Genomic DNA, 15,985 nt, shown 5'->3' on the forward strand with positions numbered 1-15,985 from the left:
AACGCTCTGATCGATACACATAGTATCCTGTTTGATGGTATCTCCTTGTGTGAATCCAGTGTGGAGCCAACACCCAGCTGCTGCATGTCTTCCAAGAGGACTTCATTCTAGGTTACAAGCCTCACAATGAACCAGAAGCATTCACACCGGCCTTCCCCTGTGGTGAAGGTATACCTCACTGCTGAGTTAAAATTCTGTGTGGATCTGTTTCCTTTATACTTTAAGATAATAATGTTATTTCACTATATTCAGATTACCAGCCTGCCCCATTCTCTGAGAAGTTCTTCCTGGTGGTGATAGAAAAGGATCTCAACAGGAACTCTGTTCTGCAGATGTGGCACCTGCACCTAAAATCTGTGCAGGCCTGTGTTGGTAAGTGTAGAGTGCACATAACTGTGCAGCTATAGGCACAAGTTGAAGATGTCTTGACATTAATAAGCATGCCAGCATGAATTTTTAATATGAAGCCATTTTATCTACATCAAAGTGCCTCTGCTGAGCTAAAATATTCCTGCGCCTCTGTTCACAGATGAGCCGAGCCCAGATTTCAGCTTCCAGAGCCAGCTCATGGTTCCCAATCAGGCTGTGAATCCTGACTCGTCTCCAGAGACGTCACCCATCAGACCCCTGCCACGGTCAGCCTCCACGGCCAACTTGCAATCAGCCAGCAAACTCATCCTCAGTTCCAAGCTGGTGTACAGCAAGCGGCTCGACCTGCCCCACGGGGTGGAGGTTACCAGGGCAACCCCCTCTGCAGGTTAGGATGTGCACACAGTTGTTGCACATATGACTCACACTATGTTGTTTTCCAATATTAAAAACAATGTGTAAGCATCCATTTTTACCAAGGTTTACCAGGTGACGCAATAAGAAATGTGCTTCTGTTTATTTGGCTTTCATCCTGTAATTTGCCGTGTTAAAGCAAGAAATCTGGTTAGAGCATGAAATTCCAGAGCACGTCTACAAGCTTTTCAATAACACTGCATGAAACTATTAGTCATACCTCCTTCTCCTTCTTCTAGGTCATCTGAGCTCCTCCTCCATCTACCCCGTGTGCCTGGCTCCGTACCTGATTGTTACAACCTGCTCTGACTCTCGCGTGCGGTTCTGGCGCTGCGCTGTGGAGGGAGATGAAGGGTTTAGCGAGGATGACAGAGACAACCGGGCGTACCGCTGGGAGCCCTGGGTCCTGATGAATGAGGAGGAGGACAACAACAGTGCTGTGAGCGTGTTAGGGCGGCCCGTAGCCGTCTCCTGCTCCTACATCGGCAGGCTCGCTGTGGCCTTTAAAAAGCCACGACAAGGACAGGTAGGAAATTTGAAGTGTCTGTAGTGTAAGAATTCATTAACCTTTGGCACCCTGAGATGGAAATTTACAATAAAAATGTAAATGCAGTGAATAAATATTATTCAGCTGTAGTGTCTGGATCCTCCCATACATCAGCATATGAATACATATTTATGTGCAGCAGAGAACGGTGAGGGAGGAACTAGATAAGATAAACATACACTTTGCATCATACAGTGCAGTGTGTTTTAAATGTGTATTGAAAGTCCTTAGCCATTAGTGCAGAGGAAGTGATAAGACCTGGCTTTCTTATTATCTAATTCCCCACCCTGTAGCTACTGCATTTGAAGTATGCAGAGCTTGATGCCATTGAACTCAAACTGAAATGAGGTCTACATATAGCCGTCTGGGTTTTCAGTGTATTTAATGATGTGATACAGGATAGAGGTCCGTGCCGGCACCAGTGTGCTATTTTTATGAGCCCAGATCACTTCGCTTTGTGATTACAGCACGCCTGGGTTAGTGTGTTTCTGCCACAATTTCATTGTGTGTTGGTGTGTGTTGCTGACTTGAGGAAAGGATGGCTGGCAGGAAGTCACAACCGCCCTTTATTAAATGATTTATCAAAATACCCATATAAGGTGCTCCTCTGCAAGTACTAAGTAAAAGCTATCCTTACCGGCTTGGCTCCTCACATGCTTGCTAGTTACTTTTAGGGATGCACGATTGGATTTTTTGCCGATATGCCGATATTTTCCAATCCTCTATGCCGATTTTGATTTCTGATATATTAGGCACATGTTTTTTCCACCTAAATGCAGAGAACATCAAGTGTCCCCTGGTGTGGAATTGATATCATGCCTACTCTTATTGTAGTGGGCCACTGGCAGATGCAGAAATAACAGTTTATAAAATGTACACAATAACTGGGCAATATAAGAAACTACTTAAACTTTCTTTTCTTTGAAATAAAACTGTAATATTCATACAACTTTGGCCCTTCCTCGCATGACCGATGCTGAGCAACCGTAGCAACCTTGCTGTCCGTCTCGGAAACTTTGAAAAACTGCCACACCGCAGGCATCTTGCACCCTTCTTCACGCTTGACGGAAGAGGCGTGGTGCAGGCAGGGCAGAGTTAATGTCGTAGCATTACGTCAAGCTTTTTTAGGGAATCATCGAGCATTAAGGCAGAATTAAAGTGTTGTTTTATCTGCGGAAAACATCGGCAGAAAAATGATATACCTGCAAATATGTCATTATCAAGCCATAATCTGCAGATACCGATAAAATGCCGATAATATCGTGCATCCGTAGTTACCTTGGTCTCTAGTGTTTTGATAACATAGACCAGCCTATCCGAGTGAACTTGAATGCATCCATTTTGGTGTTCATGATAATAAACATGGGAGAACCCTGGATAGATTCTATTCAGGAATTCAGCCAGCCGTCTCCTCCTTGGGGAGAAGCCAACAACAATCCTTCTTCATGCGTGTGATTGTGCTTTGTGAATAGCCCTTTCTCTGTGCACTCCGAGTCAGACGGTATTGTGTATTTGTGAAAGAGAGCGAGTGCAGGGCAAGGAGGGTCTGAGCAAATCAATGCACTTCGTGCTGCTACACAATGAAACAAGATTTAACCCATTTTAAACAGCAAAAAAACGTAAAATCAATATGTGACGGTCAATGTTGATATTGTGGCTGGCCGCCACAAATAAATCAATGTCTGGGAAACTCAGGCTTTAAAGTGTCTCCAGTATTTTCAGATTTGACATGTTCTAGGAGAAAAGGGGACCTCTAAAGAAAACACTCCTCTTGTCTTCAGCTGCAGGGATGTGGAGAGGACTTCTCCATGCATGTGTCGATCTATGAGTGCGAGTCCACCGGAGGCTCAGAGTGGGTTTTAGAGCAAACTCTCCATCTGGACGACTTCACCAGACCCACGTCAACCCTGGATCCAAGAGTCAGCGTGGACTCCAACCTCTTTGTCTACAGCAGGTAAAGAGGGCACTGCTTGTGTGTTTGTGTCATATATAGTCAGCCAGTGTATGTTTAACAGTATAGTTGACATAAATGAATAATTCTTTGCCTGCCAGGTCCGACCTGTATATGACAAGAGATCATAGCTCTCCCAACATCAAGCACTACGTCCACCTGGACTGGCTGTCAAAGGAGGATGGATCTCACATTCTCACTATGGGAGTCGGATCAAACATTCTCATGTACGGCCGCATCTCCGGCATGGTCAATGAGCAGACGAGCAGCAAGGAGGGGGTTGCTGTCATCACCCTCCCTCTAGGGGGCAGCATCAAACAGGGCATCCGCTCACGCTGGATCCTGCTGCGGACCGTGGACCTCCTGTCCTCCGTGGACGGCACACCGTCTCTGCCGGTCTCCCTGTCCTGGGTGAGGGACGGCATCCTGGTGGTGGGCATGGACTGTGAAATGCACGTGTACGCTCAGTGGCATCAGGACAAGAAGCCCGGTGAGGGAGACGAGGGCAACCTCTCATGTGCGGACATTGCTGGAGGTCAAACAACAGGTTCAGTCTTTGAGGGAAGGGCCAGGTCGAAGAGTGTGTTTGAAGGGAATACTGCAGTGGACGAGGCCCTTCGAGCCCCAGCAGGACTTCAGGAAGGGGGACTGTTTGAGGCGGCTCACTCCCTGTCCCCGACGTTACCACAGTACCATCCAACCCAGCTGCTGGAACTCATGGACCTGGGCAAGGTTCGCCGCGCCAAGGTGAGTTTCTGCCTCATTCAGAGACGCCATAAATTGCAAAAATGGTTATTTAAAGATCCTATTGATTTATTTTAAGACAATAAACCCTTTCAGGACCATCTTTAATAACTGAAAAGAAAGATTTCCACAGACACTGTCAAACAAATAAACAGGAATATGTGGTGACTTAGCTCATGTATTTCACACTCTATTTCCCGTTTTTCCGTACATCAGGCCATCCTCGCTCACCTGGTGAAGTGTATCGCCGGGGAAGTGGCTGTGGTGAGGGATGTGGAGGCAGGTGAGGGCGGAGCCAGGAGACATCTCTCCCGGACCATCAGCGTGACTGGCAGCACGGCGAAGGACACCATCGTGGCAGGCCGCGACGGGGGCAGGGACTACACAGAGATCAACTCCATCCCTCCCCTGCCTCTTTATTCCCTCATGTTGGCTGACCTGGACACCTCGTACAAGGGAGCGGAAGAGGCTGCTAAGGGAACTAAGGCGTCTGATGGCGAGGGAGCCCATCAGTCCAAAGAGGACCAGTATTCAGATCTGTTCCAGGTATGTAGAGTTAAAAGAGCTCTGATTCTGTTGTTAAAGGTGCAGTCCGCTGTACTATTTACTCCTTTCCTCCTGTGTTTGCAGGTGCCAACAGTTACAACTGATGACTTTGTGAACTTTGCCACTGACAAACCAGAGAAGAAGTCGCGAGTTATCAACCTGTCTCAATATGGACCGACCTACTTTGGACCCGAGCATGCTCAGGTATTGCTGCCTATTTTAGAAGTGGTAGAATGAGGCTGCAAAACCATAGTAATATAAGGTCATCATCAACATGGTTGTATGTAGTTAACCACATTTACAACATCGTGATACGTTTCTGCAAAGGTAGCATTGGGAACCACATTAATCACATGGTAATTACAAGCAAATCTGCATGGGGGTGGCTGTAGTCAGTGGTAGTCAGTCGTCTTTCAATCAGAAGGTTAGTGGTTCGATCCCCAGCTCCCTCTACTTGTTGAAGTATCCTTGGGCAAGCAATGATTGACAGTTGGGCAGTTAATATAGCAGCCACTGCCATCAGTGTGTGAATGTGACATGTCGTGTAAAAGCAGCATTGAGTGGTCGCTAGACTAGAGAAGTGCTATATAAGTACAGTCCATTTACCATTAATAATAATCCTGTTATATCACAGTGTTGTGTCATTTGGGGTGTGTTCATTATTGTAGAATTTTTGCAACTTCAAACTAATGATAAGCTGATATTTAGCAAATGACAACCATCATAAATCAGTACATCTTTACAACATCATTATTGCAATACTTTCCCTCCTGTGATCTCAGAATCAGAAGATTTAGGTTTACACATACAAGGAATCTGATAACACAGAAGTAAAACAGCAGAGGAGAAGAAACTGTTCCTGTGTTGTGAGGTTTTGGTCCTGATGGACCGCAGCCTCTTGCTGGAGTAGAGGGTCTCAAAGAGACTGTGACTGGGGTGAGAGGGGTCGGCCACAATCTTACCTGAGTCACGTGTTCAAGCATTTACTCCTTTGTGTGTCCAGGTTTTATCCAGTCACCTCATGCACTCCAGCCTGCCCGGACTGACCCGACTCGAGCAGATGTTCTTGGTGGCTTTGGCTGATACTGTCGCAACCACTAGTGCAGAGGTCGCCAGCTCCACTGATCAACAATACACAGGTCAGTATATGATATCACATGTCATATGTATTTCAGATAACATTACATAGAGTACATATATCATATTGCAATAAGGTTTACTGGAATTAGAGATTTTTCTGTCTTGTACTGCCCTAATAAAATATCCTGGTTTGCTGAATTTAAACCTTTTAGTTTTTTTTTTACCATTTTAAGTGTTGATTAAAGCGCACATCTACGTATGTGGCAGTAACCCCTGATAATCCAACCTCTCTGGTTTAAAATTGTAACCTTGATTGATTCAAGTTCTTTCAAGTACATGAAACCTCCTGATTGAAGTGTCCTTGAGAAGGAGACTAACAAGCTCCACAGTCTGAATGTTTATTCTGCACCTGCACATTGATCAGTCAGGGGGAAGGACAAGTGACAACAGAATTAGTATCGTCTTATGTTGTATTATGCACCTCTTATTTAAGATGTCCACATACCTGCAGAACAGGCTTTTATTCTACTTTGGCGTGTTGGGCCGCTAAACTGTTCCCCTTGCGAAGAGATAATGTTATATTAAAGTTGGCTAAAGGTTGTAGACAGAAAAGCTCAGCGTAATTTGTCTTGATTGTGTGTTCCTGGGTATTTATCTCCAGCCATCAAATCTTAACATAAACAACAGAGCTTACACTGCTCCTCTTAACTCTACATAAACAAACACCACACTTTTTCCATATCTTTGTCTTTTCTCTTCAATATTCCATCATATTTATTTAGTCTTTTGAGAGGAAGACATTAGCAGGTTGTTCCAGGGCAAAGTAAGCACAGGGAGGGTAAGAAGGTTCAGGGACAGAGATACAGGCTCTGACAGCATCGCATGAACTCAAGTGATACTTGAGTTTTAAAGGGCTTTGCTGTTTTGTCAAAGGACGTCAATTTTAATAGACTTGTCACTGGAGTAACAGCGGTGATGCTGACAGCTCCCTGCTGTTGTGTTTGTGTAGGTGCTGAGGCTCTCGATGAGTGTGGACTGAGGTACCTGCTGGCCATGCGGCTTCACACCTGCCTGCTCACCTCTTTGCCCCCGCTGTACCGCATGCAGCTGCTCCACCAGGGTAAAACACTGCTCATTATGCTGCTGCGACACAGAAAGCCCTGTCTTCTATGCAATAATAATAACCACTATGTTCTCAGATTTTGTTGTTATGAAATTTACCTTTCTGCATTCACTTTTTGGAATGAACTGCACATCTTGCTCACATCTTCACCTTCTCCCTCTACCTCTTTCTACGGCAGGCCTATCAACATGCCACTTTGCATGGGCCTTCCATTCGGAGGCAGAAGAAGAGATGCTGAACATGATCCCTGCCATGCAGAGAGGCGACCCACAGTGGTCTGAGCTCAGAGCTGTGGGAGTCGGTTGGTGGATACGCAACATCAACACTCTGCGGAAAATGGTGGAGAAGGTACCTGGACAAACTCAGTCTAATAAATACAAGATTTTGCATCTCATCGATTTAATGTTTTAAACAATTTTACAGTGATTTAAAGGCAGCCAGAAGATAAATCGAAGCTTTACAAACCTTAGAAAGCTTTGTGTAACAGAGGTGGTGGTCCAGCTACTTAAAGGAGCAGTTCTCCCCTGGAAAAAGCCACTCTCAGTCAAAGCTGGTGTTCTCTGTAATCGATGGAAGCAATAATATTTGAAATTGGCGCCATAGCTGTGGAGAAAGTTGTACAAACAGCTCGTGGTTTCACCCATTCTACATTCCTACAATACCCAGCGTGCATTGCGCCCCTCCCTCTGAAAGGAACGACCCAACGAGAGATACTGGAGTGAAATACTACTGTTTTCCGGTCAAGGACATTGACCCTTGCAGGCAATGGCTCAGAGCGGTACAGAATCTGAAATTTGACGAGAATATACCGGTGGATCTAAACAATCTTTGGGTCTGCATTTCAAACCTGACGATTTTGAACGAGACATGACATCAGAGGCGGCGTCCTAGATTGAGGAAGTGTAGTTTAGTGAGCTCCCTGGTCTGGCAGAGGTTTTCCAGGGCCCATTGAAGAAGAGGATAGGCACAGAGCCAAATTACATTTTTTTTCTACCATGATGGCATTAGCTCCCAATAATAGCATGATAGGACTGATGTTGAAAATCGGCGGACTGGCCCTTTACGATGACTTTTTTTGTACTTTTCATTGTTGTTTTACTGGAATCCATAAACGTAGACAGCTTACAGTTTCATGTGGTCCGTTTGAACACTTTCTACATTAGCTACCTTATAAACACGACAGTTGAAGCAGCAAGTATCAACAAAAAATAAGACATTAGATGAAACAAAAGAGCTTTCATATTAAGTATTTCTGTCATCTGTGCACTCCGTGTACTTCAGCTATCAAACCTGTACTAACTGTGAAATTAAAAGGCAGTGGACCCTTTCATTTTTCTCTGATCAGACCAGCTGAAATCGAATTCTGCAGGAATATACTTTTATTTTGATGAGCAGCCAGCAGCTAAATAAGTGGGAAATTGAAATTGTTACATTGTCTAGTGCACTTAACATCAGCGGTTACAGCTATTGGTTATTGATAATTGGTTTAGTAACTGTAACCTTTGTGTGTAATCAGGTAGGTAAGGCTGCTTTCCAGAGACACAACGACCCTTTGGATGCTGCACTGTTCTACTTGGCCATGAAGAAGAAAGCTGTCCTATGGGGCCTGTTCAGGTAGGACATTAACTGATTATCTGTTAAATTTCAATTAATTTTCCCACAAAATCTTTATGGGACTCTGATCTGTGGGGCTTTTCATCCGTCAGGTCTCAGCACGATGAGAAGATGACTCAGTTCTTCAAGAACAACTTCACTGAGGACCGCTGGCGAAAGGCAGCTCTGAAAAACGCTTTCTCCCTGCTGGGGAAGCAGCGCTTTGAACAGTCGGCTGCCTTCTTCCTGCTGGCTGGATCACTCAAAGACGCCATAGAGGTGTGAACAACCCGCACTCATCTACACAGAGGATACACAGACGTGGTTTATTACTGCTGAGTCTGTTCCAGCACTCATTTTCATTTTCCTCACAGTGGAAACTTGGCAAAGTCTTGTTTTATGGAAATACAACAGCGTGAAGGTGTGACGACTACATCACTAACTGTGTTTATGTCGCTGAGAGGGCTGGATATCCTGCAGCCTTTAAATCACATGAGAGAAGTCTAAATTAAACTGATAAGATGCACGGTTTCCCTTGGCCTGTGTTTCTATACAAGCAGTCATAACACACAGATAGCCATAAAAGGAAATAGAAACACAAGCTTCTATTACCTCAGCTCTACATGCTGTTTTGTTTGCAGTGGAAACAATTTCTGAATCCTTACATTTATAAAATTTAATGGTCAATAACTTCATTTTATTCCCTTATTTAATTCATTTCCCCCTCTCCTCTGCTGTCCCATGTTGTGTAGGTGTTAATGGAGAAGATGGAGGACCTACAGTTAGCCATGATAGTAGCAAGGCTGTATGAGGCAGACTTTGAGAACTCGTCCACCTGCCAAGGCCTGCTGCACGAGAAGGTCCTTGGCTGCAACAGGGACGGCAGCGGTTACCACTGTTCCAGACTGCACCCTGACCCCTTCCTCCGCAGCATAGCCTACTGGATCATGAAGGATTACACCCAAGCCCTCGACACGCTGTTGGAGCGAATCCCCAAAGAGGATGATGAGAACCCTGGTCAGTTGTTTGCAGAGATTTCAGTCTGTATTACACAGACAAAGATCCACTAAAGCCTGTTTGCTCTGCTCATTTGTATTGTGCGCTTTGCTTAAAATCCCTTTTTTCTTCTTTTCCTCTGTTCGCCCCTCTCCTGTGTTAGATCTGATGGTGAAATCTTGCAACCCTGTGGTGTTCAGTTTCTACAACTACCTGAGGACGCACCCTCTCATCATCCGTCGCCACTTTGCAAACCCGGAAGGCACAGCAACAACTGTGGGCCTCACTGCTGAGAAGAGCAGCGCAGATGAGATCAACCTCATAGAGCGCAAGCTGTTCTTCACCACAGCCAACGCACACTTCAAGGTGGGTTCGGGAATTATACGGCCACTCGCAAGAACAATCTAAACCTTCTGATGCAGTTTGCACCTTTAAATCCACCTCTCATATTAGACTTGTTTTAAAGTCTGACAAAGTTTTAATTAAAAAGGAAGTGTGATGGTTATACTTGGTTTTATCATAATTAAATCTTCTGTAGGTGGGCTGCCCAGTTCTGGCTCTGGAAGTGCTCTCAAAGATTCCCAAAGTTACTAAGAAATCTGGCTCGTCACCTCTCAGCAAAGCTTCATCAAAGGCCAACTTAAATTCAACCCTACCACTCGAAAATGGCACCCAGGGAGGCCAGGACTGGGGCTTCCCATCAGCCCCTGCCCCGGCATGGGGAGGGAATGACAATGCCGGTGGGCTTGATTGGAGCCAGCCTTTGGTCAAGGTGGAGGATGACGGGCTGAAGCTGGACTGGGGAGAAGACAAAGACGAAGATTCGGATGAGGAGGATGACGGCCTGACCATGAAGAAACCAGAGGCAGAGATCAAAGCAGACGGAGGAGCAGAGAGTGGAGGCAAACTGCAGAGGGAGAACTCACAGGTAGGAATAATATCACTGGGATCCATTAGATTCATTAGAGTTTAGGATGGTTAGTTAAAGTTGTAATCTCGAAGATCTCAGTTTCGTTCTCTTTGGCGGCACCTATGGTGATAAACAGTAATTGCAGAAGCACACTTCCCAGATATCCAGACAGTGTTGCATGTGTGACGTCCACGGTTGGCTCTGTTTGTTACTCTTGATTTTCCTCGCTGACGGTCGCTTTCCTTTTCAGACTGTTTGCTTCATCTGAGCGTCAAATTTGTTTCTTTTTCTTTGGATTTTCACTTATTTTTGAAGTTGTATCTGTAGTCATCCATCTTTTCTTTGTTTGTTCAGCCATAGTAGATTACTGTTTACTCGCAACACTTGCAGAGACCGGAAAAGCAGCAGCTTAGCTCCGCCTACCCTCTCTGGCAGACCAATCACTGCTGGGTGATGGAAAACACGTCACTAACTGGGCGCCGCTTGTGATTTTCTCCATGAAAGTTGCACCAGACAGCCAGTCTGTAATACTGCAAATGCAAAGGCTTTCATCAGCGGGCCATAGGCTCAATCACCATTGTTTTACCTCATTCGGCGATAGATAGTGGCTTAACAGACATTTATTTACATGAACACTGGGCTGGGAGGGGTTAAAATTGCATGAATTGCATTGCTGCACTTTACGATCTTAATTATTGGCATAAATATGATTTATGCTGAGGTTGTGACCCCGTAATCCATGTCAGAGTATTTTCACATTTATTTGAAACACAGTTATTTTCAAGAGAAAGCCTCTATGTTTAAAAATATCAAGTATTTTTATAAAGTATATTTTGGTGAAGTCTGCCTCGAGCCGACTCTCTTGAAGCCTGCCAAAAGTCTGCGTGATACCCTTTGAAGATTGCTCAATTCATTTTCCTGTGTTTCAGGGAGAGTCAGAGGTGGACGTGATAGCAGAGCAGCTGAAGTTCCGAGCCTGTCTGAAGATCCTGATGACAGAGCTGCGGACGCTGGCCACAGGCTTTGAGGTGGACGGAGGGAAGCTTCGCTTTCAGCTCTACAGCTGGCTGGAGAAAGAGATAGCAGCCATGCATACTATCTGCAACTACAAGGTACAGTTGATAATAATTGATGTATAACAATATTTTCACTGTGAAAAACTGCGTTCTAGAAAAAGTGGTTGACCATTTTTTAACACAAAGGTGGAGGGGAAGGAGGAGGACTCAGAGGTGGAGCGTTGGGGAGAGCGTACAGCATCAATAGAAATATCGGACGACGCCTTTGAGCGTACGGATGCTGGGGCCTACGAGCGTCACCAGATGGAGCGACGTCGTCTTCAGGCCAAGCAGCAGCACTCGGAGAGGCGTAAGGCGTGGCTGAGGAAGAACCAGGCCCTGCTCAGGGTGTTTCTGTCCTACTGCAGCCTTCACGGAGCCAAGGGAGGAGGAGTCACCTCCGTGCGCATGGAGCTGCTGTTCCTTTTGCAGGAGAGCCAGCAGGTACACATGCACACGCTGATGTTATCTTACTGGATTAATGCAAAATAATCTCTCCTCGGCAAAGCTTTCTATCTCACTCTGCATCTTCCTGTCTCACTCTGTAGGAGACAACAGTGAAGCAGCTGCAGTCTCCGCTGCCTCTGCCTACCACACTGCCTCTGCTATCAGCTTGTATTGCCCCCACAAAGACAGTCATTGCCAATCCAGTTCTCCACCTCAGCAACCACATTCACGACATCCTCCACACCGTCACGCACATGGACACGGCGCCGCATCCTGACCTCATGGACGATCGGGTTAGAATCTTCCCTTTATATAGACTAAGTATAGAGTCTGCAGCGTTTCTCACAGTCATCGCTCGCCTTCTTTTATGTTGTATAAGAGAGTCTTTTTGTCTCCCTCAGGTGAATGCTCTGCACACACTAGCAGCATCTCTGTCTGCCTGCGTCTATCAAGCACTGTGTGACAGCCACAGCTACAGGTAACCGTTGATCTGCAGTGACCACACCCTGACTGTGGCTCAGGCCAAAGTAACAAACAGTGCATTTTATCTCCTTGTTACATCCGAGGAAGCAATGTGTATATTGCCACACATATTGAACACACATATGTTGTATGGTTGTGACTCTAATCAGTCTTTCTTTGGCTTTGTAGCAGCCAGACAGAAGCCAACCAGTTTACAGGGATGGTGTACCAGGGCCTGCTGCTCAGTGAGAGGAAGCGACTCCGCACAGAAAGCATCGAAGAACATATCACTCCTAACTCTGCTCCTGCACAGTGGCCAGGTAACAGTGCATTAGTATTTTTGTCGCTCTATTCTTAAATAGTTTTAATGAGATTGCACCTGAGTTCGATCTTCTTTCAGACTCACAGAATGCACAGAAAGGGGAAATGGCATATGTGTGAGCATCAAAGACATGGATGAGTGAGAACAAGAAGAGCAGAGGGAGGCGAGGTGCAGAGCAAAGCAGGCAGTCTGTGTTTATGCAGAGAGGCAGATGGTGTTCTATAATAGGAGCTTCATGGCCTCTGGGAAGAAACAGAAAGACAGAGACTGATCACGCCATCATGCGAGTGTTTCATAAATGTGTTCTGTATTGTACAGAGTTCGTGTTTTGTTCTGCTCTGGAAGTTTTTTTTTGGAAAGTATTATGAACCTTCTACGCACGTCATATGTTGTGTATAAGCGTGTCCTCTCTCTGCAGGTGTGTCGTCCCTGATTTCTCTGTTGACGTCTGCGAGAGAGGAGGACCAGCCGAGGCTCAACGTGCTGCTGTGCGAAGCTGTCGTGGCTGTTTATCTGGCGCTGCTCATACACGGCCTGGGCACTCACAGCTGCAACGAACTCTTCCGCCTGGCAGCACATCCACTCAACAACCGCGTGTGGGCCGCTGTGTTTGGGGGAGGGGCCAAAGTTGTTATTAAGCCAAAGAGGCCCGAGGCCCCACCAGGTAGAATGATTACCTTGAAGTTTAGCTAAATTTTCATCCTTGTTGTCTTCTGTCTTCCTCACCAGTCTTCATAATCTGTTTGTCTTTACTCTTTTCTTTTCCTTGTCCTCATTGCTCCGTCTTTTGACTTTTACATCCTGACTTCTCTCTGATCTGAGGCGCTTCATTATATTTACAGAGCGGCCATTTTCCTCTGACATCACACTCAGGGTGGGAAAAGTATAATGTAGGGAATAAGTTATCATTCCACTGTTTCCTCATTGATCAGCAACTGTAAAGTAAAATGGAATGTTAAAATCCAACAACAGCTAATATTAGCATGTAGCCGCTTTCTAGCTTACATTACTGTTTGATGGTACAACACAATACTATAGGATAGGCAGATATATCTTGAACTAACCTTATGCTGTTTCACATTTATATATATGATGTTGGATGTCCAGACTAAACGTGGGTGAAGTTTCAAACCTGTAGGTAAAAGTATGTTGGAGTAATCCCCAGGCTTCTCAGCTCAGTCTGCAGGCTGCTGTGAACGCCAGGTTTCACACAGTTTTTTCTACTCGCTGTACTTTGTGACGTCACAAAGCCTCAGCAGGCTTCAGAGAGCTGGCCAATCAGAAGAAAGCGGGCTTGTAGGGGCGGGGTTTCTTAAAGGGACAGAGCCGACTGAGTCGTTTCAGGCGGAGGCTGAATGAGGGCCTGCACAGAGCACCAATGTTGGAAACATGATGAGGTTTTTTAACTGTAAATGATGCTAAGCTACTCCACAGGTATCACAGAGGGAAATATGAAGCTTGAAATTAGCATAATAACCCCCCTTTAATTTAGCTGATTTTCACTATCCATTGTCTCTTCAGTTTCTGATCAGTAGAGATACAGGGAGATGATAACGTCAGATCTATATGTTTCTACAATTTACCACCTGGGATACAGCAGCACAACATCATAACAGCTATTGAGCTTCCAACCCTAAACGTGACATCAGACTGAAACGGCCACTGTGTAAATATAGTAAATGTTATCATCCCTCAGGCCTGTCGACATAGTAACACAAACTTACACCTTCTCCAGACCTCTTGATGCTCCTATGATGCTGCTGCTGCTGCTGTGTGGTGTCTTGTGTGAGTGTGCCCTCTGCCCTGTGTCTCAGTGCCAGCTGATTTTGAGGCAGCGAGGCCAGAGGAGTCTCAGGAGACAGGAAGACCTGAGCAGAGCAGCCTCACCCCAAACCCCACCCCCACCCCCACTGAAACCCAGCGTCCCAAACGACCCCCTCCTCCCAATTCAAGGGGAGAGGGGTTGGGCACTGCTGCACCAGCAACTAAGGCCAGCTGTGAGTAACTGGGCTGGTGGATTGCAGTGCTGGTTTGCAGGATTGCAGTGCATGGTTACTGTACAGGTTTGCATTGTTGCAGATGCTTGACTTGACTTCCCCTCTTTCGCCATCGTGCAGCTACTACTGAATGCCCATAACAAGCAACTCAGCTCACTAGTGCTATCTGTGTACAGTGCTATGATATACCAACAGCTGTGTGAGTGTGTGCGTGTGGTTTCTACTGCATTGCATGTACGTGTTGTAAAGTCCTCTATGCTCATCTCATTGTGTCATTCCTGTTGTGCCTCTGAAGCAACAGCCGGGCCTATCAAGGAGTGTTCAGAGGCCGAGACTATATCAGAATCTGAGACCAAACCAGGTACACCTTGAGAGGTTACTAGACGTAAAGAAATACTTCTGTAGACGTGGAAGTGTGTAACCAGTTCTGTTTGTAGCATTAAATGTTGAGTTCCTGTTTGGAGGAGAGGTACTTACTACATCATAGACTGATCGCAGCTCTTTTGTGACCTGATTCAGCTGTTTGTCTGAATTCTCTTTGTAGAAATTAAGCCATTTCCTGAGTAGCCGTGCCGTATAAGTCTGCTGACTGAACTCGACACTGCTCATCCATAGTCATTAGGCCAAAGTAATCTGCGCTCTCATTGTATTTGTGTGGGAGGAAGATATGGGCTGGCATTTAGGCTCCATATCACTGATAAAGCTCTGAGTAGAGTCAAAAGCCCTTTGAAGAGCTGGTTAGGTTGATTTTAAAATGCCAGCCTGCTGATAGGAATCACTTCGCTAAATGTTAAAACGTTTGCCCTTTTGAGCAGCGCTGCAAACTAACATGCATGTCCCAAACATGCAGCCATACAGAAATATCACACACTGATTGATGCCTCCCTGTCATGTTCTAATTAACTCTCATTTTAAACAAATCTCATCGTTCGCCTCCCTTGAGTGTTATGGATACAGAAAAGAGCTTAGCACATGATTACTCACCTAAATTACCATCATTGTTTGACGTGTTCTCTGTGTGTGTTTTGTGCCATCTAATTATTACTGATTCATTTAGTCCGTGTAGTATCTGTGTGTCTAACCGCACTGTCTACTCTGGTTTGTGTCTTGTCTTGTTTTGTCTGGTGCGATGCCAGAGATAGTCACCCAGGATAATGGTGCAGGTTTGTGCACAACCTAGTGTGTATTTCCCCGTGTCTCCATCCCTTAACGTTTGTATTTGTGCTGTCTGTCTCTCCCCTCTCCGAGTGCATCGATTTCCTTTCCTGTGCGATGACTCATCAAAGTCATAGAACTCAGATTATTTAGTAGATGAGAACTACATTTATCACCGCATTAAGGTTAATGTTCAGTGTTTATATTCTGCTCTGTCATGGATGTAGGGTATGCTGTGCTCTGTGTAGGTGTGTGGATGCAGTTCGCTTCCTCC

General features: G+C 45.5%; 1 protein-coding gene across 5 annotated transcripts in view; it reads left to right on the forward strand.

Moving 5' to 3' along the window:
* dmxl2 (Dmx-like 2) overlaps window positions 1-15,985 on the forward strand; it is a 45,510-nt gene that overhangs the window by 17,432 nt on the left and 12,093 nt on the right. For 3 of the 5 annotated variants that reach the window (XM_069681043.1, XM_069682391.1, XM_069681720.1), the window contains exons 17-39: window positions 60-168; window positions 253-372; window positions 530-757; window positions 1,023-1,309; window positions 3,112-3,284; window positions 3,383-4,028; window positions 4,242-4,571; window positions 4,656-4,775; window positions 5,575-5,710; window positions 6,661-6,771; window positions 6,953-7,122; window positions 8,291-8,388; window positions 8,481-8,646; window positions 9,120-9,384; window positions 9,527-9,729; window positions 9,902-10,291; window positions 11,203-11,385; window positions 11,476-11,772; window positions 11,877-12,068; window positions 12,177-12,253; window positions 12,427-12,557; window positions 12,978-13,223; window positions 14,374-14,556. In XM_069681043.1, coding sequence (XP_069537144.1) covers window positions 60-168; window positions 253-372; window positions 530-757; window positions 1,023-1,309; window positions 3,112-3,284; window positions 3,383-4,028; window positions 4,242-4,571; window positions 4,656-4,775; window positions 5,575-5,710; window positions 6,661-6,771; window positions 6,953-7,122; window positions 8,291-8,388; window positions 8,481-8,646; window positions 9,120-9,384; window positions 9,527-9,729; window positions 9,902-10,291; window positions 11,203-11,385; window positions 11,476-11,772; window positions 11,877-12,068; window positions 12,177-12,253; window positions 12,427-12,557; window positions 12,978-13,223; window positions 14,374-14,556 — 4,861 coding nt within the window. The remainder of the gene's footprint in view (window positions 1-59; window positions 169-252; window positions 373-529; window positions 758-1,022; window positions 1,310-3,111; window positions 3,285-3,382; window positions 4,029-4,241; window positions 4,572-4,655; window positions 4,776-5,574; window positions 5,711-6,660; window positions 6,772-6,952; window positions 7,123-8,290; window positions 8,389-8,480; window positions 8,647-9,119; window positions 9,385-9,526; window positions 9,730-9,901; window positions 10,292-11,202; window positions 11,386-11,475; window positions 11,773-11,876; window positions 12,069-12,176; window positions 12,254-12,426; window positions 12,558-12,977; window positions 13,224-14,373; window positions 14,557-15,985) is intronic. The other 2 variants (XM_069683114.1, XM_069683876.1) reach the window with 1 other exon arrangement.

Source organism: Semicossyphus pulcher, unplaced genomic scaffold (genome assembly GCF_022749685.1).
Source record: "Semicossyphus pulcher isolate SPU_LCO1_2020_fin unplaced genomic scaffold, fSemPul1.0.p SCAF_1, whole genome shotgun sequence".
NCBI lineage: Eukaryota > Metazoa > Chordata > Actinopteri > Labriformes > Labridae > Semicossyphus > Semicossyphus pulcher.